Source organism: Jaculus jaculus, chromosome 1, assembly GCF_020740685.1.
Source record: "Jaculus jaculus isolate mJacJac1 chromosome 1, mJacJac1.mat.Y.cur, whole genome shotgun sequence".
NCBI lineage: Eukaryota > Metazoa > Chordata > Mammalia > Rodentia > Dipodidae > Jaculus > Jaculus jaculus.
This window is the reverse complement of record NC_059102.1, coordinates 90,092,615-90,120,307: the sequence shown is the minus strand read 5'-3', so window position 1 is coordinate 90,120,307 and position 27,693 is coordinate 90,092,615. Positions and strand designations below refer to the sequence as shown.

The following is a 27,693-nucleotide window of genomic DNA, read 5'->3' as shown; positions in this document are numbered from 1 at the left end:
CTTCAGGAGACATTTAGGATCTTAAAAGAGCCTGCTTATCTCACAGTTCCCAGAACCCATGAATGCTCCTTTATGTGAATAAACCAGAGACCAGGAGATGGGATCATCATCCTGGATCACCTGGGTAAGCTCTAGATGGAATTAATCCTGAGAGTCCCTGTAAAAGAGAGCCCCGAAGGTTAAACAAGGGAGAAGGTGAGGTGATAACAGAAACAGAGGGAAAGGAAGGGGTGTGGCTGTGGCGTGGTGAACTGAGGAATGCTGGAAGTCAGGCAGACAGAGCCTCCCTACTTCAGACCCAAGGCAACCAGCCTTGTGAACCCTTCGCCTTCGCCTTCACCCCCAAAGCCTCATTTTGGACTTCCATCAGCCCAAACCACAAGCATACACACACTGATGTCTGAAGGCACTCAGCTTGAGGTAACTGCTCCAGCAGCAATAGGAACAGTGAGTAGAAATCACCTGAGGGGCTTGCAAGAATGTATGTCAGTGCTGTGAAAGTCGTGGCATTTAATATCCTGGGGCTTGTTGAAGTCAGATGCCTGGGCTCCCCCTGCCAACTTTCTGGTTCTGCAGGACTGGGTGGAGCCAGAGCTTTGCAGTCTAACAGATGAGCAGCCAGGGTGCAGCACCCTTAGGACAGCCTCGCTTTAGATGCATCTGAGGGACAGGCCAGATGACCATGACTACAGTCACAGCTAAGGGTCAGAGTCCTCTGCATGCAGACAAGAACCTGTTATCTGTTTTCTCAACTTTCTCACCTATGAGTCAGAATTTTGCTTAACCTTTAGCACTAGCAGGAAAAACAAAATGAAATACTGCATTAGTGTACATCAGTGTTTCAGTATACCCCACCATCTCTAGCAAAACACACCCCTGCACACACACATCAACACAACTATGGCCCCAAGGTCCTCAACAGCATGATATGGCTCTCCTGCAGAAGTGGGTAAGTATAGGATGTTTCTTGTTGTCATAGTGACAGGGGAGGGGGCTGAGGATGCATCCCATGGGCAGCAAAGATGAGAACAGTCCTACTAAAGGGCAGTTTTCAAGGCCCACCCTCCACAGCCGGGATACCATGACTTGCCGTCTCACTTAATACCACTGAGCTTATATAGCCTACTACCTACCTATACTGGGATCTCTTTGTCACCACAAACATGATTAACAAATTGTCTCTTCAACCCATAGTGTCAAGTGGCCAGGTAAGTCATGGGTCACTGAAAGAGGCCCCCCAGGACCCCCCTCTCTGCCTACCAAATATCAGTTTGGCCTTCTGCATTGCCAGGCATGCTACAAGACCCACAGCTGAAGCTGTCGTCCTGCAGTCTGCTGAACAACTAGTGACAAGGCCCGCTGCTTCCACTCATCCCTGCCCCACACGTGGACCACATGCACATGCAGTGAACTGCAAGGCTGCCTCCATGACTCTCACTCTATGTGGCTTCCACCCTCAAGCTGCCACCCACTTGACACCCATTGTCACTATAGTAAAGAATTCCCTCAGAATCTCAAGCCCTGGCCCTCTACCCAGAAATGTGACAGAGGATGGAATCCAGTATTTACCTTCCTTGCTCCAAAGAGTCACACACACCCCCACCATCTCTCACAGGCAGATGATTCAGCAACACTCTCATTCCTTGGGTTTGACAGTCAGACACGGAACTCATCGTTTCCTTCTCTCTCTGGTCCCCTCCTCTTCTCCATTTCTGTCCTCCCTGCCGACTCTCACTAACTCTGTATACTTGGGCACCAGTGACATGGCTTCCAGCCAGATGTAACCCTCCCCCCTCCAAGGCTATTCTCTACACAGCAGCCAAGCAATCACTTAGAAATATAAATCAGATGCTACCTCTCTGAGCCGAACCCTCCAGTGGCTTGTGAAACAGCCAGAATCAAATTCAAGCTCTTTACCTAAGAAGGGCCAATAATGCTGCACCCATCGTGCACCCACACTGAGATCTCCATGCCCAGGCCAGAGTTAACTTCTTCCTGAGACCTGAGCACTGCCTGCTAATTGTTCTTGTTTGTGTGTGTTACATGTACATATACACAGATGCACACGCCCTGTGCAGACACCAGAGAATGTCAGTTGTCACCTATCGCCCACCCACTTATTTCCTCGAAATGGAGTCTTTCACTCAACTTGGAACTGCTGTTTTTTTTTCCAGCAATTCTCCAATCCCTGCCAGCTCCAAGTAGGATTATAGTTATGCGTGGCCATGTCCAGCTTTTTATCAACTTTAAAAAATATTTGTAGTTATTTGAGAGATAGATATAAAGAAAGGGGCAGAAAGAAAGAGAGGAAGGGAGAGAGAGAGCAAGACCGTGTGTATAGGCACACCAAGGGCTTCCTGCCACTGCAAACGAACTCCAGACACATGTGGCACTTTAGGTATCTGACTTCACATGGGTACTGGGGAATTGAACCAGGGCTATCAAGCTTTGCAAACAAGTGTGTTTAACTGCTGAGCCATCTCTCCAGCCCAAGTCCAACTTTTTATATGAGTGTTAGAGAAATGACCCTGGGAGGTCTCAGGCCCTCTCAAGCTCTCATGCTTTCAGGGCAGGGTAAGTGCTTTTGCCCTCTGAGGAATCTCCCAGCCCTTTCCTTGTATAGACCTGTCTTCAATCTGTTTAAGTTGCTTTAACAAAACCAGACTTAGAAACTTTTTTAAAAATTACAATCTGCAGGTGGAGAAACCCAAGACCAAGGCAAATTCAGTCTGCGAAGGGCCTCTCCTTTTGCTCAGATGGGTTTTCCCCTGTATGGTGGAAAGGGATAAGGCGGTTTTTAAGGTCTCAGTGACTTTTATAATGGGAACTATTGTTAGCACAAAAGACCTCCATCAAGACTTAACCACACCTGATGGTCCCATATCCTAATACCACCATGTTGGTGACACAGCTTAATGCACCTCCCTAGAGGCCTTTTCTCTTATACTGAATGGCTGGTCTTCCAGCCCCAATAGAAGATGAATTTATTTGAGTGACATATCAAATATATCACTGGCAAAACACAGTGCTTGTCACCTGCATGGTCAAACTGCTGCTCTTAAACTAATAGAATTGAAGCTCCAACTTCTGCGCATATTTTACTTGACAAAGGAAGGTCTTGGGATGGGCATTATGGACTGCCAAGAACTGAGTTGAGTGTTACTGTATTTAAATCCAACAACCTCTCAAAGTGGGCATGACTGGTGCTCTCCTTGAGCTGAGGACCCTAGGGCTCAGGGGGTACACTGCTGACAGGAAGCCGTAGCTCTGGAACATGAGGCCAGGTCCCTGGGATCCATGGCTTTCTTTCACCTCACCACCTTAAGCTGAGTTAGGGTACCCCTACCCCTTCACTCCTAACTGTTGCTTTTCAATGGGCAGCTGAAATGGTGCCAGTGAGATAGGTCATGTCACCTGCCAGACACAAATGTGACTCTAACATGCAGACAGTATGTGAATGAGTGGGACAGTGCCCAGTGCGTTCAGGGAGGTGTGTTCTGCTTCTGAGTGCAACCCACACTCTTCTCCAAGACTGGAGGACCTCTGTACTCTCATGGTCAAACAGCTCCGAGACCACGGTTCAGATTTCAGAAATGCCTCAGATCTAGTTGGTGGCATGCCAGGTTCTAGGTCCATTTCTGTCATTTTCTAGGCCTTGCTGTGTAATACTGGATGTAGCAGACAGCTTCAGGTTCACTGAGATGAACTTCCAGACCAGGCACAGTTATGGAGGAAGGGATATTTATTGAAGCCTACAAATCCAGGGGAAGTTCCATAATGGCAGAAGAAGCTGGCCTGCCCCAAGCACACAGAGAGAGAAGCACAAGCTAAAAAGCCAAAAGCCACAGCACACTTCAGGAACTCCAGCTAGGTACACTTTGCATACCGTTAGATTGAAACCTGAAACCCATCACCACACCTAAAGATTCACCTAGTGACATCGCCAAGGAGGCCGCAGAATGCAAACTACCAACAATAAAGAACTGAATACATTGGGGCCATCTATTCTATTCAAACCACCACCCTGGATATCTCAGTTAATCTTTGAGGGCCTCAGGTTCACATATGCAAAAAGGAATTTGCACGGCCTTATGGTCTTGAGTGAAAAATCACCAGTACTACTGGCCCAAGTGCAGCCAGAACCTGGTTCTTCACAGCCTCTTCTGCTGTGGACACTAGCACCTCGTTTTCCAGATAGGAGGCTGCCTTAGCAGTTGGGGGGGGGCACCTGCCCATTCTACTCTAAAGACAGAAATCACCCAGTAGCACACTTGTACCTCTTACCTTCATACCCGGAGAATTGCCAACACCAAAAATGTGTCACTCAATCTTTATATGAGAGCTAAAATCACTTTGCCCACTCTGCACTTAAACGTACCACATTAATTTTACAGGGAAACTGTGTCAGGAAGAATGATAACCAGACTGAAGTGAGACTCCTTCCACCAAGATAACACACTGGTCCTTACATGAACGTTACAATGACTGGGTCCACTGAGTAAGAAGTACCAGCCATTTAAGGTTCATCATGGGTCACAGGGTGGCAAACAAAATCAAAACTTCACAAGCCTTCTACTTCAGCGAAATGTCTTGCATTCCACAGTGAAGAGCAAGTCCAGGTATCACTTTTAAGGTCAAGTATAAATTGTTTTAACTAGTCCCCCTGATATCAAAGAGGAGGTGTCCCTCTGTAATGACACTTGGTTGGAAAAAGAGAATTCTTTTCCAACAAAAGAGTGATTTTCAGGTTCCCCATGTATAAACACTCAACCTTGTGCAACAGACAATATATAATTCTAACTCTCCTTGAAAATTCAGTCATAAAACTCCCATTTTATAAACACATACCTAAGGGAATTCTTTGCACAGGAGTTTCATCAGCCCCCTTTTTGCCTTGTGACCCCCTAACTGGCTGAGGCTTTCTATACATACAGTTCTTTTCTGGCAAAAGAAATTTTGCAACAAGTCTGAGTGCCCCATCCTCACCCCCTCCTCTCATCCTAGGCGGTTCCGGAAAGTACTGCAAGGACCTCATCAGCTAATGACCCCTGGCAGACTGCACAGTAACTGCAGAGACCTGCCTCTCCCAACACCGACCACTGCAGAGCACCAGGATTAGACAACACGCTTGGAGAATGCAGAGGATCTCTGGTACTATCTACCAGAAATTTCGAAAAGTGAATTAAATTAACTGCGTTCTTGTTTAATAATAAACAGCTCAGAAAGGCCTTACTTAAAACAAAAAGAATTGTCCCGTGCACAGTAATTGCCCAGTCTCTTTCCATCAACCAGGACCAAAAAGTGTTTAAAAGCAAAGACCCACTACACCCCTCACAACTCATGCCCCCTTCCCAGGGCTTCCCAATGCACAGTGATCCCCGGGGCCCAGGAAACCGAGCTCTAACTTTCCAGGCAGCAAACAAAGCAGTTTCAAGACAGAGGCCTCCAACCCTCGGGAACATCGATGCTCCTTTTCGGTATTTAAAAAAAAAAAACAAAGTCTCAGAGCTCCACTGCACTGCAGGGGAAACCAGAAATCTAAGTTTGGAGGAAAAAGAAGCCGGAAGCTTGCAAAAGAGCAAGCACGCAGCTCTCCCACGTGGGCCGCGAGCGGCGCGAGCGGAAGCTCGAGTCCCGCCAGGCACGTGGAGGCCACCCGGGCGGCTGCAGCCCCGGGGCGCCTGCGGGCGGGAGCGGGACCGCGGCGGCGTCCTCCGGCGGGGCGCGGGGCCAGCTCGGCCCGGGCTGCCGCGCCCTGGAGCCCGCCGGGGCCGGCTGGGGCGCGCGGGCACCGGGGCGTGCGCGGGGACCTCACCTTCACGGCCGCGCTGGCGGCCCCCGAGGCCATGTCGGCGCGCGACGGGACGGGACGGCACGGGCACGGGGCGCGGCGGAGAGCGCGGGCCCGCAGGCGCGGCGGGGCGGACGGAGCAGTGCGGAGCCCCGCGCCGGCCCGACTCCTCCTCTTCCTCCCCGCGGCCGCCCGATTGGCTGCCGGGCGTGGGCGCTCCCCGCCGCCCCCTTCCTCGAACCCGCCTCCCCGCCGCCCGCGCCCGCTGCGCGCGGAGGGCTTCGCGGGGCGTTCTCGTCCCCGTCCCGCGGGACTCGGCCACGGCCGGGCGCAGCGCTGGCGGAGCGGGGCGAGGGCTGCCGGCCAGGGTGTGGCCGGCTCATCCCACCGCCTTTGCATCTCAGTGCCCCGGACACCTTACTGGGGCTCCCGGGCTGGGGTCGACCCTAGACGCAGGATAAGGTAGCACTGGATTAGCCTTTCTCCAAGCTGTGATTTATCGAACCGATTTACCGGTGACGTCCTATCCAGCATCCAACCTAGTTGTACCACGGAAGGGCCATCTTTATTCCTTCCTACCTGGCCTGGTGGCTCAGGCCTGTCATCTCAGCTACTCAGGAGCCCGAGACAGGAAACTTTCAAGGCCTGCCTTGGCTGCAGAGTGAATTCAAGGCCAACTTGCACAAAGCACCAAGAGTCTCAAAAAGTGAAGAGAGTAGAGAATTTAGTTCAGCTTAACAAGGGCCAAGTAGGCCCTAGGTTCAATCTTCACTCAGAAAACCAACAAAAAGCAAAAGAAAAAATTCTTGTGCCTGGTTTTGGAGAAATGGTTCAGCGGTTAAACGTGCTTGCTTGCAAACGACCTGGGTTCCCACGCGGGTTGCCCTTACCCTCATGTAAAGCAAGACTCATGTGATAGTTAAGGTGATGTCAACTTGATCTGTTTAGTAATCCACAGAAATCCTTTTCCCATAGGTCTCAAAGGTTGCTTCCAGGAAGGATTAACTGAAGGAGGAAGCCCTTCCCTCAGTGAGCACTTTTCCCAGAGCAGGCCCAGAGGGGGACTTCATATAAGGAAGCTCTGGGAAAAGAGCCCCTTCCCTCTTCCCACTTGGCTGCGGGAGCTGCTTGCTGCCTTCCAGTGTGGATTGAAGACCAGCCAGGACTGAACACCAGCATCAACTGAAGACCCGCGGATCCAAACCCAGCTCCTCAGGAAGCCTCCAGGCCTCTAGGGCCCATTGGGACTGCTGAGGCATCTGGCCTGGTAGACTGAGCAGCTACCAGGTTCCTGCAACTGCTATTGGCCTACAGTAAACTAATCCAATAAATTAAATAATTCATTCTAGCAGTTCTGTTCCTCTAGAGAACCCTGACTAGTACAACTCACAATGTAGGATATGTATCTGGAGTTTGTATACAGTGGCAAGAGGTCCCTGGAGCACCCATAGTTCTCTCTCCCAACCCCCTCTCTGCTTGCAAACAGATAAGTAAAATAAAAATAATAAAAACAGATTTAAAAAAAAAACCTTCCTATGCCAGAGGGCATTACCAGGACTCAGAATCCAGACCAGTGTCTCCTTCAGTTAATACTAACAGGGCCTTTGTCCCAGTGCCAAGCTGCCTTCCACTAGGATAATTCCTCACCCTCACAGCCCCTGTCCCTTCCCTACTGGGACAATTAGTGAAACCTTTGATAGAGTAAGGGCTCCCAAACAAAATGCTAGATAGCAGCCAACTTAAGGTTGGTCCCAGAAAGGCTGCCAATTACTCTGGAGTTGGGATGGGAACTGTGGTAATTATGACCAAAAAGATAAAACTCTTGCTAGTTTGTGTTTTCTGAGTGATACAATTTGTAAGCTATTTCTGGGAAGAAATGTATTTCTAGACAAAATGTAAGCAATTTTCTAAGAAATGACATAACCACCCATAAATTGTCAAGCACTATTTTGTTCTTTGTGGTAGACATGTAGTTCAAGAAAGAAAAAAAAAAGTCTACCTTCTAAGGGTACTCAACACTTTTGCATTTTGAGGGGCTGGAGGATGGCTTACCCCTTAAAGGAATCTGCTTGCATTTTGGGAAAAAGTCAACAACATGTGATCTGAAATTACAATGACTACTACAGGATTCTTTAAACAAAATAATCTATTTTAGAGGACTGTAACAAAATGAATGTTCAGAAAGCTAAAAACATAATATTGAAACAAACACAGTCCACTATTATCTGAAACATATTTAACTCATTAATAACAAAAAAGCCAGCAGAATGACAGCCTGATTTCTCAAAGAAAGGTATAATAAGCTGCAACAATGAGCAGAAGAAAAAGAAGTTTTAAAACTGAAATGCAAAATGTATGTTTTTGTAAGACAATAAAACCACATTCTATGGAAGTCTTTCCTAGGAACAGATACCATTTACATCTGTAGCTGAGGGAAACATGACATTATTTTCTACAGGAACTACCTAATACCACAGAATCAACTCCCACATATAAGAAGCAATGAAACAAGTTATCTCCCTTAGGAAAGTGGCTGTCAAACCTTGTCTATCAATAGGCAAAATCGAGGAGCCTATGAAACTCAAAAGAAAAGGCAGTTCCTAATGGAACAAATATGATTGCATTCCAATACAACTGTATTTGTGGGCACTAACATTTGAATTTCACACATAAGAAAATATTGTTTTCCTCCTGAGTTTCCCCCAGTGACTTTAGATTATCTTATCTTCAGATGTGTTGGATTGGGCTGAGCACTCTGGTCATGTCTTACTCCTCAGAGCGTGAATGAGGTCTCTTTGCAGACTTGCCACACACTGCTTCAGTGCAGTGATTTGAAAAGGTAAGTGCTGTTAGTTTTGCCCTATTTTCACACTTCCACCCAACAATTCTAGAATAAAAGGAAGACGAAATATCAAATACTTGGTGATCTTTTGGGATTGCTGTGGGGACTACTCAGACAAGAGAAGTCTCAAAAATTGATCTATGAAAGTAATATCTTTCCTCACCTTTTGTTTCTTGTCCTATTGATTTTCCTCAACTAATGCATAGATTTAGTTTTCTGAAGATAATTCTACATGAGTACCTGGGTCACCTTAGAAAGTTCTGATTTATGAAGCCATACAAATATTCAGTGGCATAACTCCCTTTAAAAGAACAATCTTGGGGGCTGGAGACATGGCTTAGCGTTTAAGCGCTTGCCTGTGAAGCCTAAGGATCCCAGTTCAAGGCTTGGTTTCCCAGTACCCATGTTAGCCAGATGCAAAGGGGGTGCACTCGTCTGGAGTTCGTTTGCAGTGGCTGGAAGCCCTGGCATGCCCATTCTGTCTCTCTGTATCTGTCTTTCTGTCTGTGTCTGTCGCTCTCAAAAAAATAAATAAAAAATGAACAAAAAATATTTTTTAAAAAAAGAACAATATTTGGGTTGGAGAGATGGGTCAGCAGTTAAGGTGCTTACTTCCAAAGCCTAGTGACTAGGATTTGATTCCCCTGAACACATGTAAAGCTAGGATGCACTGCTGTGCCCATTCTCTCCATCTCTTTTCTTTATCTCTCTTTGCTTGCAAATAAATAAAATTATTTTAAAAAATGATCTCAAGCTGGGCATGGTGGCGCATGCCTTTAATCATCCCAGCACTCAGGAGGCAGAGGTAGGAGGATCACCGTGAGTTCGAGGCCACCCTGAGACTCCATAGTGAATTACAGGTTAGCCTGGGCCAGAGTGAGACCCTACCTCGAAAAAAGCAAAACACACACACACACACACACACACACACACACATATATATATATATATATATATACACATATATATATGATCTCCCCACCTTTAATTGCCATGATGGTGTCACAGATAGCTGTCAAATCAGATGTGGAGTAATTGGCCTCTCAATGACCCACAGTACTCCTGTAGGGGAGAAGCTATATCAGCCTCTTAAACATGACTAAGTTACATATTTATGACCAGTTTTCAAACCCTTCCAAGACTAGCAAACATTTGGGAGGAAGTATTCATAAAAAGCCCAGAATGTGTCCCCGCAGCCAACTATGAATCTTGACTCCTGACCGGTGCATTGATGTTAGATCAGTTACGATAGTGGCATGTGGAGGTATGTGCTGAAGCAGCTCACAGCTTTGAAACCATCTGAAATAACAATTCTAAGTGAGACAGGAGTACCCTTGCAGATCTCTAGTTCTGCATGACTCAGATTTTTGAAATCTTTTTTTAATCAACAATTTCCATGATTATAAACAATATCCCATAGTAATGCCCTCCCTCCCCCCACTTTCCCCTTTGAAACTCCATTCTCCATCATATCCCTTCCCCCTCTCAATCAGTCTCTTTTATTTTGATGTCATCATCGTTTCCTCCTATTATGATGGTCTTGTGTAGGTAGTGTCAGGCACAGTGAGTTCATGGATATTCAGGCCACTTTGTGTCTGGAGGAGCACGTTGTAAGGAGTCCTACCTTTCCTTTGGCTCTTACATTCTTTCCCCAACCTCTTCCGTAATGGACCCTGAGCCTTGGAAGATGTGATAGAGATATTGCAGTGCTGAGCACTCCTGTCACTTCTTCCCAGCACCATGATGCCTTCTTATGACTCAGATGTTTTTAGAGTATTTCTTATGCTTATTTATTTATTTATAACTTATTTATTTATTTTTTTTCCTTTCTTGTAGGTTTTATTTTTGTATTCAAAGAAAGGAATATACAGTACTATAAATTACAATCATCTATGCAAAAGATCCTTCTACCTGGTAATACTGTATTTTATCCAGTAAGCAATTATACTAGCCAGGCTTCTCTAGAGGAACAGAGCTGATAAAATGAATATGTATTATAAAGGGGATGGATTAGATTAGCTTGTAGGATATGAGCAAGGCAGTCCAACAATGTCTGTCTGCATGCATGAATGTTAACAACCTGTCAGCTGTACAGGCTACAAGGCAGGATCCTCATAAGTCCCAATCTTTTTTTTTTTAATTGCTATTTTTTTTATTAATTCGTTTTGTACTCAGCAAATACAGTCAATTTGGTACCATTGTTAGGCTCATCCATGTCCTACCCCCACCCCTGGACCCTCCTTGTTGAGGTATATGGGTCATGCGTTCTAGAGTTAGCCCACAGTTATGGGTAGGATAAATGTCTTTGCATATCATGACCCAACATGTGGCTCTGACAGTCTTTCCGTCCCCTCTTCCGCAAAATTTCCCTGAGCCATGTTGGGTTCATTTTTGGTCTGCTTCAGTGATGAGGTGTTGGGGGCCTCTGAGTCTCTGGATATCTGATTCTGTAGGAATTGATTTTTATCTGTGTTGATCTCCTTCACCCTTGTGCTGGTACCTGGTTCACCAAGAAAACAGCACTCTTGCTTGTTTCACCAACTATTCTTAGTTTCAGTCGGGGCCCTTTTGAGGTATGATGGGGTGGCTCTCTCCTTAGGATCTACATCTATCTGAAAAAGAGAAGCAGATTCTCCAACAGAAAGTAAGTTAGCACCAAATGAGATAATCCTTCCTTTTTGTTTTTTTATAGAGAATTTAATAGGTGTAGACCCTCTTGTAGCCCATGATTGGTGGTAGCTTGATAATGGAGAGCGGGCTTATCTACGGGTCCCATTCCACTGAGGGGATCAGTTAGCCAAATCAAGAGCAGTTGGTTCCCCACCATGGCTGTGTGGCACTATTGCACTTGTGTGAGCATCAGGACAGGTTATTTGCTGCTAAGTAGGTTAGACCATGAGTTGCTTGAACAGATACTGGTCATTTTCCCCTAGTCACCCATGTAGCACCTTCTGGCACTAGACATGCTGACTGTCTGCGGACTGACTCTCTTCCAGCTTCCAGCCATGCCATTCTTATTTAATTTTTAAAACAGAACCTCATGTAGTTCAGTCTGGCCTCAAACTTGCTATGAGAATGACCTTGAACTCCTGATCCTCCAGCCTCCACCTCCCTAGTGCTGGAGCTCCATGTGTGCCCTTGTGACCCAACAGGTAGGAGCATGTTGTCCATCACTTTTGTCAATGCAGTAGGGTATGGTTTTGGTAGTTTGGTGAAAAAGCTAAAGTTCTATTAGCACCTACCCACACTGTCAGCAAAATACCTTAAGAAGCCCATCAAAATGGAATAACAATAATAACATTTGTCAATTTAAAAAAATTGCCACTTCAGAATTTTCAGGCAAAGCCCTTGCAAGTACAATGACTTTAAAAAGGTCTGAATTGGTATGAATTCAGGTTCAAAAGAAAAAAAAAAAAAAAACCCTCCATGCAATCTCCTACCTCTGCTTCCCAAGTGCTGGGATTAAAGGTGTGTGCCACTATACTGAGCTAAAACACGTGTTTATCTCTCTCTCTCTCTCTCTCTCTTTTGGTTATGTTTGATTATCACAAAATTATAGTTGGGGCTAGAGAGAAATGATTCAATGGGTAAAGCCACTTGCTTGCAAAGCCTGCATTCAACTCCCCAGTGCCCTTAAAGCCAGATGCACAAAGTGACACATGCCTCTGGAGTTTGTAACTGCAAGAAGCCCGGGTGTGCCTGTATTTTTCTCCTTCTCTCACTCTCTTGTGTCTCTTACTGCTTACCAATAAGTAAATAAATAAATTTTTAAAGAATATAGTTGGTTTTTATCCTTATGATGAAAAAATTGAAAACAAAATAAAAATGGGCATGGTTGGTGCATGCCTTTAATCCCAGCACTCGGGAGGCAGAGGTAGGAGGATCCCTGTGAGTTCAAGGCCAGTCTGGTACTACATAGTGAATTTCAGCTCAGCCTGGGCTAAAGTAAGACCCGACCTTGAAAAACACAACAACACCAAAAAAGATTTCTAGGGTTGGGAAGACAGATCACTTAGTGAAGCACTTGTCCTTTAAACCCGAGGGCATGAGTTTGATCACCAACCATGCGAACTGCTGGCCATGCTCACATGCACCTGCAGCCCCAGCCAATATAGCATAATTCATGAGCTTCAGGCCAATGAGAAGCACTATTTCAAAACCAGGTAGATGGTGTTTCTGAGGATGACACTCAAAGTTGTCTTTTGGCCTCCACATGTTTATGTGCACATATGCACATGGACATGCACACCCCCCCCACACACAAACATGTATACACATGCAACCACACCACACCACATATGCACAAGCAAATTGTTTTGAGCAAGAATCCCCCTTCTAAAAGGTGATCCAGGCAGCCCTGGTGAAAAGAGACTGATAGTCCTTTGCTTAGGACAAGTGTACAGTCCTCATTAGCTTCGAAGCTAGTTGTGGGTTTTGGTGAAACAATGATTCCTCTAATGGATGAGTCCGCAATGGACAGGAATTTTGTCCATTTTGTCACTCTGTATGATTCAGAGGGCAAGGGATGTGTACCAACTTAAGAAGGCATCTATTGTTTGAAACTGAGCTACCCTGAGGGTCTGAGAAAGGGAAATAACACAAGACATAGTCGTAGGCAGCTCCAGAGCAATAGACAGCCATGGGAGGCAGTTGCGGAGTGTGGCAAGACCAGAAACTGAGAAGTTGAAAGGCATAGATATCAGAAGGCTTGGCTCAGGAAGAGAAGTATATAGGTAAAAGCCCAGCATTGCCTTCAGTTGAGGAGAGCAGATCTCTTCAACTGAGAACAGCCCTGGAGTTTGATATCCCAAGGTTGCCAGGTTGCTCACCCTTTGCATTCCCCTACCAGCCATTCGCTGATAAAGAGCCTGAAATTTCCGAAGCTCCAGTGATCTACCTGGCACCCACTGCTGCATCCCTCCAGTAGGGTGATTAATACTTCGAAGATCTTGAAAGAATGAAGACAAAAATATGCCTTCTGTACAGATCTGAGTGCTGATCTGAGTTTGATTCTCAAACTCCTAACACTTGGGAGAGAAAAATATGGATAGAAGCATCTCCCATACTCCTGGATTGAAGAATCACCACCATGAAAATGGTTATCTCACCAAAAGCCATCTATAGATTTAATGCAATCCCCATCAAAATTCTAATGCCATTCTTCACTGAAATTAAAAGCAACAGTATTTTTTCTGCCAGGCGTGGTGGCACACATCTTTAATCCCAACACTCAGGAGGCAGAGGTAGGAGGATCGCCATGAGTTCAAGGGCAGCCGGAGACTACATAATGAATTCCAGATCAGCATGAGCTAGAGTGAAACTCTACCTCAAAAAACCAAAACCAAAACAAAACAAAAGCCCAGTGTGTGTGTGTGTGTGTGTGTGTGTGTGTGTGTGTGTGTGTGTGTTTTATGCATATGTGTGCAGATATTTATACACAAGCATGTGTGGATGACGGCCAAAGGAGAATATTGGGTGTTCTGTCACTGATCCATGATGGTTTCTTGAGTTGGAGTCTTTCATTGAAACTGTGGCTGCCATATTTTCAGTCACATGGGTTACCAGCAAGCCCCAGTGATTCTCCAGTCTCTGTTCCCTACAGAACTGGGGCTACAGGTGTATATGGCCATACCCAGCTTTCTACATGGGTTCTAGCCAATCAAACTCAGGATGAATCAGGCCCTCATAGGCCCACATGCTTATATAGCAAGTGCTCTTACCTGCTGAGCCATATCCAAAGCACCTCATTTTGGGGAGATATATATATATGTTATCATTTTTTTGTCACTTGCTCTTTTCTGTTCCCCATTTGCAACATTCTTTTCCACTTCTCATTTTCTTTTGCTTAACTTGGCTCATATCTAATAAATACTTTAAGCAAATGAGTATCATGCAGAAATCAGCAGCCTTTCTATATGCCCTTAGCAAACTTTCTGAAAAAGAAATAAATTAATTTTCTAATCAAAGAGGTGAAAGATATTTACAATGAAAACTTTAAGACACTGAAGAAAGAAGTTGAAAACAATAGAAGACAGAAATGTCTTCTATGCCCATGGATTGGTGGAATTAGTATCATAAAAAATGGCAAATTACCAGCTGACAGAAAGCTGGAGGAAGCCATTCTGAATGCAGTTCAGTGGGAGATAGAGAAATCACCAGTGAAGATGCTCAACAGTGGACATGGCAAGCCTTATATTTGGCCAGCCAGGCCAAATGAGCCAAGGGGTGCAATAGTGGCACATCTGTCATGGTGGAAATCAACTGCCCTCTGATTGGACTGGAGTCCTGCTCCATGGGAGGGAATATATCTCTGATACTGAAAATATAAAACAGGGGTAGTCATGAGCCCTAGGGGTGTAATGTCTGCTGTGTATGAACATTAAGAAAAGTGTTTACTGGGCAGTTTGATAAGCATAGTTTATACATTTAGCCAGACAGCAGCAGACGTTATGATGGAGAATGGAGTTTCAAAGGGGAAAGTGGTGGGGGGAGGACATTACCATGGGATATTGTTTATACTCATGGAAGTTGTTAATAATAATAATAAAAAGTAAAAAAAAAAAGAGCACAGTTGCTCAGAGGGGGATAAAATGGCTACATTACTGAAGTGATCTACATATTAAATACAAATCCCCATCAAAATTCCATGACTTTCTTTACACATATATATAGGAAAAAATATGCTAAAATCCGTGTGATAGCAGAAGAGCCAAAGCAGCCTCACGCAGAAAGAATGGTGCTGTCAGCATCACAGTACCTGACTTTAAACTACACTTCAGACCATGGCAACAAAACAGCATGGAGCCCTGCGTGGTGGCTCATGCCTTTAATCCAAGTACTCCAGAGGCTGAGGTAGGAGGACTGCAAAGAGTTAGAGGCCAGCCTGGGCTACAGAGTGAGTCACAGATCAGCTTGGGCTAAAGTGAGACCCTGCCTCCACAACAAAATAAAAACAGCATGTGGGGCTGGAGAGGTGGTTTAGTGGTTAGCTCATTTGCTTGTGAAGCCTAATGGACCTGGTTTGATTCCCCAGTATCCAAGTAGCCAGATACACAAGGTGGTGCATACATTTGGAGTTCATTTGCAGTGGCTAGAGGCCCTGGCATGCCCATTCTCTCTCTATCTACCTGCCTGTCTCTCTCTTGCTCTCAAATTAAATAAACAGACAAATAAATAAATAAATAATTTTAAAAAACCCAGGCTGGTTGTGATGGCACATGCCTTTCATCTCAGTGCTCAGGAGGCAGTGGTAGGAGGATCATTGACTTCGAGGCCAGCCTGGGATTACCAAGTGAGGTCCAGGTAAACTTGACCTACAGTGAGCCCCTACATTGAAAAACCAAAAGTGAACAAACAAATAAAAGAACTCAGCATGGTACTGGCACAAAGACAGATATGTAGAACAACAGAATAGAATAGATGGTTCAGAAGTAAACCTATGCCACTAAAATCCTGTAATTTTTACCTTTAACCTCTGAACCATCTTCCCATCTTTTTAGCCCTCTAATTTTTTAAAATTTATTTTTATTTTTATTTGTTTATTTGAGAGCAACAGACACAAAGAGAAAGAGGGAGGGAGGGAGGGAGGGAAGGGTAGAGAGAGAGAGATAGAGAATGGGCGCACCAGGGCCTCTAGTCACTGCAAACGAACACCAGATGCATTCACCACATTGTGCATATGGCTTACATGGGTCCTGGGGAATTGAGCCGCAAACCGGGGTCCTTAGGCTTCACAGGCAAGTGCTTAACTGCTAAGCCATCTTTCCAGCCCAGCCCTCTACTTTTTCACAAAGTTATTTGAAGTGTCTTTGAAAATTAGCCCTCAAGAAATGGTGTTGGATATTTACCTGTGAAAGAGCAACTATATACACATCCCTCACCATGTACAGCATAGATCTCACCATGCACAAAACCTGATTCAAAATGGATCAGTGATCTGAACATAAGATCTGAAAGTTTGAAGGTGGCAAAGGAAAGCATAGGTAAAACATTTTGAGACAACAGCATAGCCAGGAACATTCTGAGAAAGACCCCGAGAGTACAGGAACTTACTTACACCAAGAATTGTCAAGTAGAACAAAATGAATCTACATGGTAAGGGAAGCCTGGAGAGACAGCCTATAGAATAGGAAAAAAAAAAAAAAAAAAACTCTGCTAACTAGACATCAAATAATTACCTTTTAGATTAACTGTATATATAAATATATATAACTATGTGTGTGTGTTTGTGTGTGTCTGTGTGTAAAACCTATAAAAATAGAACCCCAAAACTCTGCTCAATAAATGGACTAATGAGCTGAGTAGACAGTCCTCAAAAGAAGAAACAGGCTGCGGAGGTGGTTCAGTGGGCGAAAGCACTTGCTGCCCATGCCTGAGGACCTGAGCTTGGATTCCCAGAACCCACATAAAGCCTACTGCGGTGGCAATTTTCTGTAATCCAAGCCTTCACACAGCAAAATGGCAGGTGGGAACAGGGGAAATCCCAGAAGCTGATGGTCTGCTAGCCTGGCCATGCTGTGCTGAAGAGACCCTGCCTGAAACAAGGTGGAAGTGATGACTGATGAGTCCACGCAACCAAGTGCCTTGGCATGCATGTGCCCACAGTAGCACACATGACCACACATACACATGCACACATCATGCATGCACACATAATAATAAAAATGAAGAAATGCCAATGGCCAGTCAAGGCACAGCGCTCTTCCGGCAGCGCGGGACGCTCGGTCTGCGGCGGCTTCTCCCTGGCGGCCCGACGTGCTCTTTGTGGCGCGAGGCTTCCTTTTCCTCTCGGCCCCTCGGCCTTTCGCCGCGGAATGGCCCCGGGCGAGCACGCAGCAGGCGGCCGCGAAGGAGAGGCCGCCGCGACCCCGGGCGGCCGGTAGGGAGGGCCGCTCGACGGGGTCCCGGCGCCGGCTGGGCCTCGGTCCGCGGCCGGCCCTGCGGGGCGGAGGGCCGAGATGAGCTCGGCCTGGGTCACCGCCTTCGAGAAGCAGCACCTCTGGATGCTCCTGCGGGCGCTGGGCCTGGAGCCCGGCTCGACCGCCATCGCGGGCGGGAAGGTCCTGTCGTGCCAGCACCTCGGCGTGTAAGGCGGCGGGCGGGCGGCGGGCGGCGGGCGGCGGGCGGCGCGCTGGGGAACCCGCCGGGAGCGCGGGGCCGGGCCGGGCCGGGGCTGCGGGTGGCCTGCCCGGGCGCTGGACGCGGGTGGTCTGCGAGGCCGCGGGAGCCGTGGCGACTGGGTAGCGGCGGCCTTGGGAACTACGTGCGATCGCCTTAGGACTCCCGCTTTTCAAGGTGGTTTTTTTTTCTCCTTTTTTAAAATTTTTTTTTTTCCTCAGTTTTTATTAACATTTTCCATGATTATAAAAAGTATCCCATGGTAATACCCTCCTTCCCCACCCCCCCGATTTTTATTTAATTCTTTGACATATAGCTATACATTTTCATAGGACATAATATGATGACAGATACATATATCTTGTAACAATGTAATGACCAAATTAGGGTAATTAGCAAATCCATCATTTCATCCTTTTTATTTCTTTGTGAGGACAGCATTCAAGAACTTCTAAAGGTGCTGGGCGAGGTGGCGCACGCCTTTAATCCCAGCACTCCGGAGGCACAGGTAGGAGGAGTTCAAGGCCACCCTGAGACTACAGAGTTAATTCCAGGTCAGCCTGGACCAGAGTGAGACTCTACCTCGAAAAACCAAAAAAAAAAAAAAAAAAACAAAACAAAAAAAAAACTTCTAAGGGGAGTGCTGAAGAGATGGCTCAGTGGTCAAATTACTTGCAAAGCCTGACCACCCAGGTTCAGTTCCTCAGTGCCCATGTAAAGCCATCAAGGTGGTTTTTATCATTTTTACTTTTTCGATTGGAAACCAAAACAGGCAGCACTTAGCGAAAAAGTATTAAAAGGAAAGGTAAAAAGCTCCTGCCCTTTCTTTTTTCCCACTTCTCTTGTGGCTGTGACCCAAGCCTAAAGGTTTTGTGTTTGTGTCTTATTTATTTTAAGAATTATTGTTAATTTTCCGAGATTGAGTCTTGCTCTAGCCCTGGCTGACCTGGAATTTACTATGTAGTCTCAGGGTGGCCTCGAACTTACAGCAATCCTACCTCTGCCTCTCCAGAGCAGGGAATAAGGGCATGCACTACTATGCCCGGCTATTTTATTTTTTTTATATTGTAAAAATATTTTATAATTTATTTGTGCATATGTGTATGCCAGAGTACCTTTCCACAACAGGTGAACATCAGATGCTTGTGCCACTTTTTGTGTTGTGCTTTATGTTAGTAGTGAGGAATAGAAACCAGACTGCTCACTCTAGTCCAGGCTGACCTGGAATTCACTATGGAGTCTCAGGGTGGCCTCGAACTTACAGCAATCCTACCTGTGCCTCTCCAGAGAAGGAAGTAAGGGCGTACACTACTATGCCTGGCTATTTTTTTAATATATTTTAAAATATTTTAATAATTTATTTGTGCGTATGTATGTGTGTGCCAGAGTCCCTTTCCACTACAAGTGAACATCAAATGCTTGTGCCACTTTTTACATTGGGCTTTCCGTGAGTACTGAATAGAATACAAATGGCCAGTCAATATTTGAAAAATATTCAACATCCTTAGCCATCAGCAAAATGCAAATTAAAACCACTTTCAGATTCCATGTCACCCCAGTCAGAATGACCATCATCAAGAAAACAAATAATGGGCCGGGTGTGGTGGCGCACGCCTTTAATCCCAGCACTTGGGAGGCAGAGGTAGGAGGATTGCTGTGAGTTCGAGGCCACCCTGAGACTCCATAGTGAATTCCAGGTCAGCCTGAGCTAGAGCGAGACCCTGCCTCAAAAACAAAACAAAACAAAAAAACACATAATGGAAAATACTGGTGAGAATATGAGGGAAGAGGTTTCCTTATACACTGCTGGTGGGACCATAAACTGGACAAATATGGAAGTGTGGAAATATATGGAAGTTCTTTAAACAATTAAAAAAATAGAACCACTATATGATCCAGCTATGCAGTTTCTGGGTATATATTCCCAAAGGGGTATAAGTCAACATACCATAGAGATACTTGTACATCCATGTTTATTAGCATTCTATTCGTAATAGCAAAGAAATGGAATCAGCCAAGACTTCTGTGGTGTTTGAAATGTGCCGATAGCCTCAGGTGTTTCTGATTAAGTGGAGTGCTTGAGAAGAGGAGCCCTGCTGGAGGAAGTCTGGCACCAGGGGCAGACCTTGGAATAGAGTCCATCCCTAGGGTGTGTTCTGAGCCACCTTGAGCCCTGGATTTTTTTTTTTTTTCCGCTACACTATGGATGTATGATGAAGTGAGCCAGCTTCCCTGTCATGATGAAGTTTCCCCTAGAAACTCTAAGCCTGAAATAAACATTTTGCTCCCTTAAGGTTGCTTCTGGTTGGGTGTTTTTTCAAGTAATGAAAATGTAACTGCTACAATGTCGGTCAACAGATAAATGGTTAAAGAAAATGTGGGCCATGTACACTAAGCAATTTCACATGCCTATTCAGAAGACTGAAGTAATGACACCATAATGGGACTGACTGGACATCATCATGTTAAGCAAGGTAAGCCAGTCTCAGAAGGACAAGTACTGCAGTATTTCATATATACGATATAGATTTAAATTTTCATGGGGAGGTTAAAGAGGATCATAAGAAGGACGAGATCTTAAAGGCAACATGGAAGCAGAGGGGGGATATTTGATGAGAGATAGAGAATGAGCAAGCGGGGCATAACAAAGAGGTGAGGGTAGTGGTGTAGAGGAATAAGTAAGAATAAAGTGCACTGAATATATGTATAAAAAAGGCCATCATGGGCTGGAGAGATGGCTTAGCAGTTAAGGTGTTTACCTGTAAAGCCAAAGGATCCTCATTCAATTCTCCACGACCCATGTAAGCCAGATGCACAAAGGGATGCTTGCTTCTGGAAGTCATTTGCAGTGGTTGGAGGCCCTGGCACATCCGGTCTCTCTCTGACTCTTTCTCTTTCTGACTCTCTCTCTCTCTCTCTGTGCCTCTTTCTTTCAAATAAATAAAGAATTAAAAAAGGGGGAAAAAAAGGCCATCATGAATCTGTATGCTAAACTCATGAAGCACTGATGAAAATAGAATAGATGTTTTGTTGATGTATCATTACAATTCATATCTATGCATGTAATACGTGGGGTACAATGCTATGTTACAAAATAACTGTGTGCACACACTGGTGATGGTAAGATGATAAAGTCCTCCTCAGTCACTGCTGCACTGAACTCATGGCAACAAACACCCTGAAGGCACCTCGCAGGAGGAAAGGGTTTATTTCAGGCTTACAGAATCAGGGGAATCTCCATCACAATAGAGGAAGCTGGCTCATTTCCATAGATCTGTAGCAGAAAGACACCATCAACCATCCAGCAAAAATGAACAGCCAGAGCTCAAACTGCTCTCTACACACCTTAGGGCTGGACTATAAGATCTGACCCCAGTGACACCTTCTTCAGCAGGGCTTAATCAAAGATACCTCAGGCTATGGGGTCCATTCACATTCAAACTACTATTGTTTTAACAAGTTTGAAATACAGAAGACATTATACTAAGAACAGTCACTTTACTATACATTATATTACTGAAAGTTATTCCTCCTGTCTAACCAAACCAACCCTTTGCCTTCACCCTTAGCCCCTTTGACAGCCACCATTTCACTTTCTAGTTTTGTGAACTTGATATTTCACAATTCCATGTATAAGTGAAATCATACAATATTTACTCTTATGTATCTGGCTTGTTTCATTTAGTACAATGTCTTCCAGTTTTATTCAGATTGTACCAAATGACAGAATTTCCTTATCTATTTTCAAGATTTTTTTTTAATTTTTATTAATATTTTTCATGATTATAAAATATATCCCATGGTAATTCCCTCCCTCCCCACCCCCACACTTTCCCGTTTGAAATTCCATTCTCCATCATATTACCTCCCCATTACAATCACTGTAATTACATATATACAATATCAACCTATTAAGTATCCTCCTCCCTTCCTTTCTCCACCCTTTATGTCTCCTTTTCAACTTACTGCCCTCTGCTGCTAAGTATTTTCATTCTCACGCAGAAGCCCAGTCATCTGTAGCTAAGATCCACATATGAGAGAGAACATGTGGCGCTTGGCTTTCTGGGCCTGGGTTACCTGACTTAGTATAATACTTTCCAGGTCCATCCATTTTTCTGCAAATTTCATAACTTCATTTTTCTTTACCGCTGAGTAGAACTCCATTGTATAAATGTACCACATCTTCATTATCCACTCATCTGTTGAGGGACATCTAGGCTGGTTCCATTTCCCAGCTATTATAAATTGAGCAGCAATAAACATGGTTGAGCATGTACTTCTAAGGAAATGAGATGAGTCCTTTGGATATATGCCTAGGAGCGCTATAGCTGGGTCATATGGTAGCATCTCTAGCTGCTTTAGGAACCTCCACACTGTTTTCCACAATGGCTGGACCAGATTGCATTCCCACCAGCAGTGCAGAAGGGTTCCTTTTTTTCCACATCCCCGCCAACATTTATGATCATTTGTTTTCATGATGGTGGCCAATCTGACAGGAGTGAGATGGAATCTCAATGTAGTTTTAATCTGCATTTCCCTGATGACTACTGACATAGAACATTTTTTTAGATGCTTATATGCCATTCGTATTTCTTCCTTTGAGAACTCTCTATTTAGCTCCATAGCCCATTTTTTGATAGGCTTGTTTGATTCCTTATTATTTAACTTTTTGAGTTCTTTGTATATCCTAGATATTAATCCTCTATCAGATACATAGCTGGTGAAGATTTTTTCCCATTCTGTATGTTGCCTCTTTGCTTTTTTCACTGTGTCCTTTGCGGTGCAAAATCTTTGTAATTTCATTAGGTCCCAGTGGTTAATCTGTGGTTTTATTGCCTGAGCAATTGGGGTTGTATTCAGAAAGTCTTTGCCAAGACCAATATGTTGAAGGGTTTCCTCTACTTTTTCCTCTAGCAGTTTCAAAGTTTCCGGTCTGATGTTAAGGTCTTTAATCCATTTGGACTTAATTCTTGTGCATGGCGAGAGAGAAGAATCTATTTTCATCCTTCGGCAGATATTTATCCAGTTTTCAAAGCACCATTTGCTGAAGAGGCTGTCTCTTCTCCAATGAGTATTTTTGGCATTTTTATCGAATATCAGGTGGCTATAGCTACTTGGGCTTACATCTGGGTCCTCTATTCTGTTCCACTGATCTACATGTCTGTTTTTGTGCCAGTACCATGCTGTTTTTGTTACTATGGCTCTATAGTATAGGGTAAAATCAGGTATGGTGATACCAGCAGCCTCTTTTTTGTTGCTCAGTATTATTTTAGATATTCGAGGTTTTTTGTGATTCCAAATGAATTTTTGGATTGTTTTTTCTATTTCCATGAAGAAAGCCTTTGGAATTTTGATAGGGATTGCATTAAATGTGTAGATTGCTTTAGGTAAGATTGCCATTTTCACGATATTGATTCTTCCAATCCAGGAACAAGGGATGTTTCTCCACTTTGTCTTTGTCTTCTGCAATTTCTCGCTTGAGTGTTTTAAAGTTCTCATTGTATAGATTCTTGACTTCCTTGGTTAGGTTTATTCCAAGGTATTTTATTTTTTTTGATGCAATTGTGAATGGGAGTGATTCTCTGATTTCATCCTCTGTGTGTTTGTTGTTAGCATATATGAAGGCTACTGATTTCTGTGTATTTATTTTGTATCCTGCTACATTGCTGTAGGTTTTGATCAGCTCTAACAGCTTGCTAGTAGAGTCTCTAGGGTCCTTTATGTATAGAATCATGTCATCTGCAAATAATGATAACTTGATTTCTTCCTTTCCAATTTGTATCCCTTTTATGTGTGTCTCTTGCCTTATTGCTATGGCTAAGACTTCCAAAACTATATTAAATAAAAGTGGGGACAGTGGACACCCTTGTCTTGTTCCTGATTTTAGTGGAAAAGCTTCCAGTTTTTCCCCATTTAGTAATATGTTGGCTGTAGGCTTGTCATAAATAGCCTTTATTATATTGAGATATGTTCCTTCTATTCCCAGTCTCTGTAGGACTTTTATCATGAAGGAATGTTGGATTTTGTCAAATGCTTTCTCTGCATCTAATGAGATGATTATGTGATTTTTGTCCTTCAACCCGTTTATGTAATGTATTACATTTATAGATTTGCGTATGTTGAACCATCCCTGCATCTCTGGGATAAAGCCTACTTGGTCAGGGTGAATGATCTTTTTGATATACTCTTGTATTCTGTTTGCCAATATTTTGTTGAGAATTTTTGCATCTATGTTCATGAGGGAGATTGGTCTGTAATTTTCTTTTTTTGTTCTATCTTTGCCTGGTTTGGGTATCAGGGTGATGCTGGCCTCATAGAAGGAGTTTGGTAGAATTCCTTCTTTTTCTATTTCCTGGAAAAGCTTAAGAAGCAATGGTGTTAGCTCTTCCTTAAAAGTCTGGTAAAATTCAGCAGTGAATCCATCCGGGCCTGGGCTTTTTTTAGTTGGGAGATTATTGATAACTGTTTGGATCTCCATGTTTGTTATAGGTCTATTTAAGTGATTAATCTCATTTTGATTTAATTTAGGTAGGTCATATAGATCAAGGAAATCATCCATTTCTTTCAGATTTTCATACTTTGTGGAGTATATGCTTTTGTAGTATGTCCCTATGATTTTTTGAATTTCTCTGGAATCTGTTGTGATGTTGCCTTGTTCATCTCTGATTTTATTAATTTGTGTCTCTTCTCTCTTTCTTTTGGTCAGATTTGCTAAGGGTTTATCAATCTTGTTTATCCTTTCAAAGAACCAACTCTTTGTTTCATTAATTCTTTGGATTGTTCTTTTTGTTTCTATTTCATTAATTTCTGCCCTAATCTTTATTATTTCTTCCAGTCTACTAATTTTTGGTTTGCCTTGTTCTTCTTTTTCCAAGGCTTTAAGGCGAAGCATTAGGTCGTTTACTTGCGACCTTTCTAATTTCTTAATATAGGCACTTAAGGCTATAAATTTACCTCTTAGAACTGCCTTCATTGTGTCCCAGAGATTTTGGTATGTTGTGTTCTCATTATCATTTGACTCTATGAATTTTTTGATTTCCTTTTTGATTTCTTCATTGACCCACTCATCATTTAGTAGTGTATTGTTTAGTTTCCATGATTTTGTGTATGCTCTATAGCCTTTCTTGCTACTGATTTGTAGTTTAATTCCATTGTGGTCAGATAGAATGCAAGGAATTATTTCAATTTTCCTGAATTTGTTAAGATTTGCTTTGTGTCCTAATATATGGTCTATTTTAGAGAATGTTCCATGTGCTGCTGAAAAGAATGTATATTCTGCAGCCTTTGGATGAAATGTCCTGTATATATCTGTTAGGTCCATTCCTTCTATGACCTCATTTAGACCAGATGCCTCTCTGTTTATTCTTTCCCTGGATGACCTGTCAATTGATGAGAGTGGGGTGTTAAAGTCACCCACCACCACTGTGTTTGGTGTTATCTGTGACCTTAGTTCTAATAGTGTTTGTTTGACGAATTTGGGAGCCCCCATGTTAGGTGCATATATGTTTAGGATTGTAATGTCCTCCTGTTGGAGTGTGCCCTTAATCAATATAAAGTGATCTTCCTTATCTTTCTTGACTAACGTCAGACTAAAGTCTACCCTGTCTGATATTAGGATAGCAACCCCTGCTTGTTTTCTAGGCCCATTTGCTTGAAACACCGTCTTCCAACCTTTCACCCTAAGATAATGTCTATCCTTTGTAGAAAGGTGAGTTTCTTGGAGACAACAAATTGTAGGATCCTGCTTTTTAACCTAGTCTGCAAATCTATGTCTTTTCGTTGGGGCATTGAGACCGTTGATATTAAGAGATATTATTGAAAGGTGTGTATTTATGTTTGCCATTTTTGTGTGTGTGTGTGTGTTACTGGTTCTATCTGTGCTCTCTTCTGTTAACTGGTATTTGAGTATAGCTTGTTTTTTCTAGGTTCCTTATATGTGTGCTTTTCCTTTTGTTCAGCATGGAGGATTCTATCAAGTATTTTCTGTAGAGCTGGTTTTGTCTTCAAATACTCCTTTAACCTGCTTTTGTCATGGAATGTCTTTATTTCTCCATCTATTTGAATGGATAACTTTGCAGGATAAAGTAACCTTGGTTGACAGTTGTTCTCTTTCAGAACTTGGAATATATCACTCCAAGCCCTTCTGGCTTTAAAAGTTTGTGTTGAATAATCTGCTGTAATCCTGATGGGCTTGCTTTTGTAGGTAACTTGATTTTTCTCTCTAACTGCTTTCAATAATTTTTCTTTGGTTTGTGTGTTTGGAAGTTTGATTATAATATGGTGAGGGGAGGTTCTTTCTGGGTTTTGTCTGGCTGGGGTTCTAAAGGCTTCCTGTATCTGTATTGGCACCTCTTTCCCAATTTGGGGGAAATTTTCCTCTATGATTTTGTTGAAGATGCCTACTATACCTCTGGAGTGGAGTTCTTCTCCTTCTACTATGCCCTGAATTCTTATATTGGATCTTTTCATAGTGTCCCGAATATCTTGAAATTCCCACTCATACTTTTCTATAAGTTTGTCTTTCTCTTTGTTGGACTGCATTAGGTCTGCCACCTGGTCTTCTAGCTTAGATATTCTGTCCTCTCCCTCATCCATCCTATTGGTGAGATTTTCTACAGAGTTTTTTATTTCATTAACTGTATTCTTCATTGCTAGTAATTCTGACTGGTTTTTCTTTATTATTTCTATTTCCCTATTTATGTCTTGTATTGCCTTCTTTATTTCATTAAATTGGTGTCCTGCCTCTTCTTTGATTCCTTTGATTTCCTCTTTGATTTCCTCTTTGATTTCTTCTTTGATTGTTTTCATGTGTTCTTTGACCTCTTTGAACATATTTATAATTATTCTTTTGAACTCTTTCTCAGGCATTTCCTCTAACTCTTTCTCTCTGGAGGACATTTCTGATGCATTAATACTTTTAGGTGGATTTATATCATCTTGCTTTTTAGTGTTTCTTGTGTTATAATGTATATATTTTTGCATCTTGGATTAAGTTAATGCTTGGATTTTCTAGCTAGCTGTGTATTCTTAGCTGTATCAATTGATTTGATGTAATATATTTTCAGGGTAGGACCTTAAGGTATTAGGTGTGGCTCTTAAGACTCTCAGAGTATCTATAAAGATGTTCTTAGGGGTTGAGTTTCCCTGCTATAGGAGTATTCAAGCAGGCTGAGTGGAATAAAATACAGGTAGATTCTAAAATTTAACTAAACACTGTACACATTCAATCAAAAACAGCCCCGAGTATGTATGCTAGAGTAGTTATTATAATGACCAGATCTTCTATCAACAAAGAGGTTTAGATTTCTGGTCTGTTGAGGGATCCAAGTCAGCTTGTGACCAAGTGAGACCCTTCCCTGGTGCAATCCCAGTTACCTTGGGTGATTTTGGTCTCAGTCAAGTTGCTGCCTGGGTCGTCGGGCTGCTGTTCTGATTTCTGGAGCTGGGCACTTGTTTTTCCTACAGGGCAAACCGAGCCGCTGCTGCTGCCTCTGCTGCTGCCATAGCTGCCACCACCGGAGCCACCACCGCTGCTGAAGCTGCTGCTGCCGTGACCACCGCCGCTGCTCCCCCCGAAGCCGCTGCTGCGGGATCTGCCGCCGCTGCCGCACCTGGGTCCGCTGCTGCTGGGGCCGCTGGTACCGGTGCTGGAGCCGCTGAAGTTGCTGCCGAACTCTGCTCCTGCTTGGGTCCCTCTGTCAGCCCAAGTTGGCGTGGCCGGTCCCGGGCGGCTGCTGTGTTCGCTGGAGCTGGGCTCAGGCGGTGGGGGAGGGGAGGGAGCCGCAGCTGCTCTGGTTCTCTCGCTGCTCCACGTGTTCTGCTCCTCCGCTGCTCGCTGCCGCTCTCCCCTCACGTTTCCCGAGTTGCAGAGAGCGCGGTGTGAGGGGAAAATCCCGCACCTGGCTTTTCCTGCGGCTCGAGCCGAGAGACTGGCGGCTTTCTA

The 27,693-nt window shown here is 43.9% G+C and overlaps 1 protein-coding gene and 1 long non-coding RNA gene across 3 annotated transcripts in view; one reads left to right on the top strand and one right to left on the bottom strand.

Annotated features, from left to right (window-relative positions):
- Window positions 1-5,893, bottom strand: part of LOC101603099 (S-methyl-5'-thioadenosine phosphorylase) — a 43,868-nt gene extending 37,975 nt beyond the window's left edge. Inside the window, exon 1 of one of the 2 annotated variants that reach the window (XM_045141788.1) lies at window positions 5,816-5,893. In XM_045141788.1, coding sequence (XP_044997723.1) covers window positions 5,816-5,848 — 33 coding nt within the window. In that variant the 5' untranslated portion in view covers window positions 5,849-5,893. The remainder of the gene's footprint in view (window positions 1-5,815) is intronic. The other variant, XM_045141787.1, reaches the window with a different exon arrangement.
- Window positions 5,894-17,576: 11,683 nt separating this feature from the next.
- Window positions 17,577-27,263, top strand: LOC123460043. Its single transcript, XR_006636755.1, has 3 exons — window positions 17,577-17,718; window positions 20,109-20,224; window positions 27,216-27,263. It is a non-coding gene; the product is annotated as an uncharacterized LOC123460043 (long non-coding RNA).
- The last annotated feature ends 430 nt before the right edge of the window (window positions 27,264-27,693 follow it).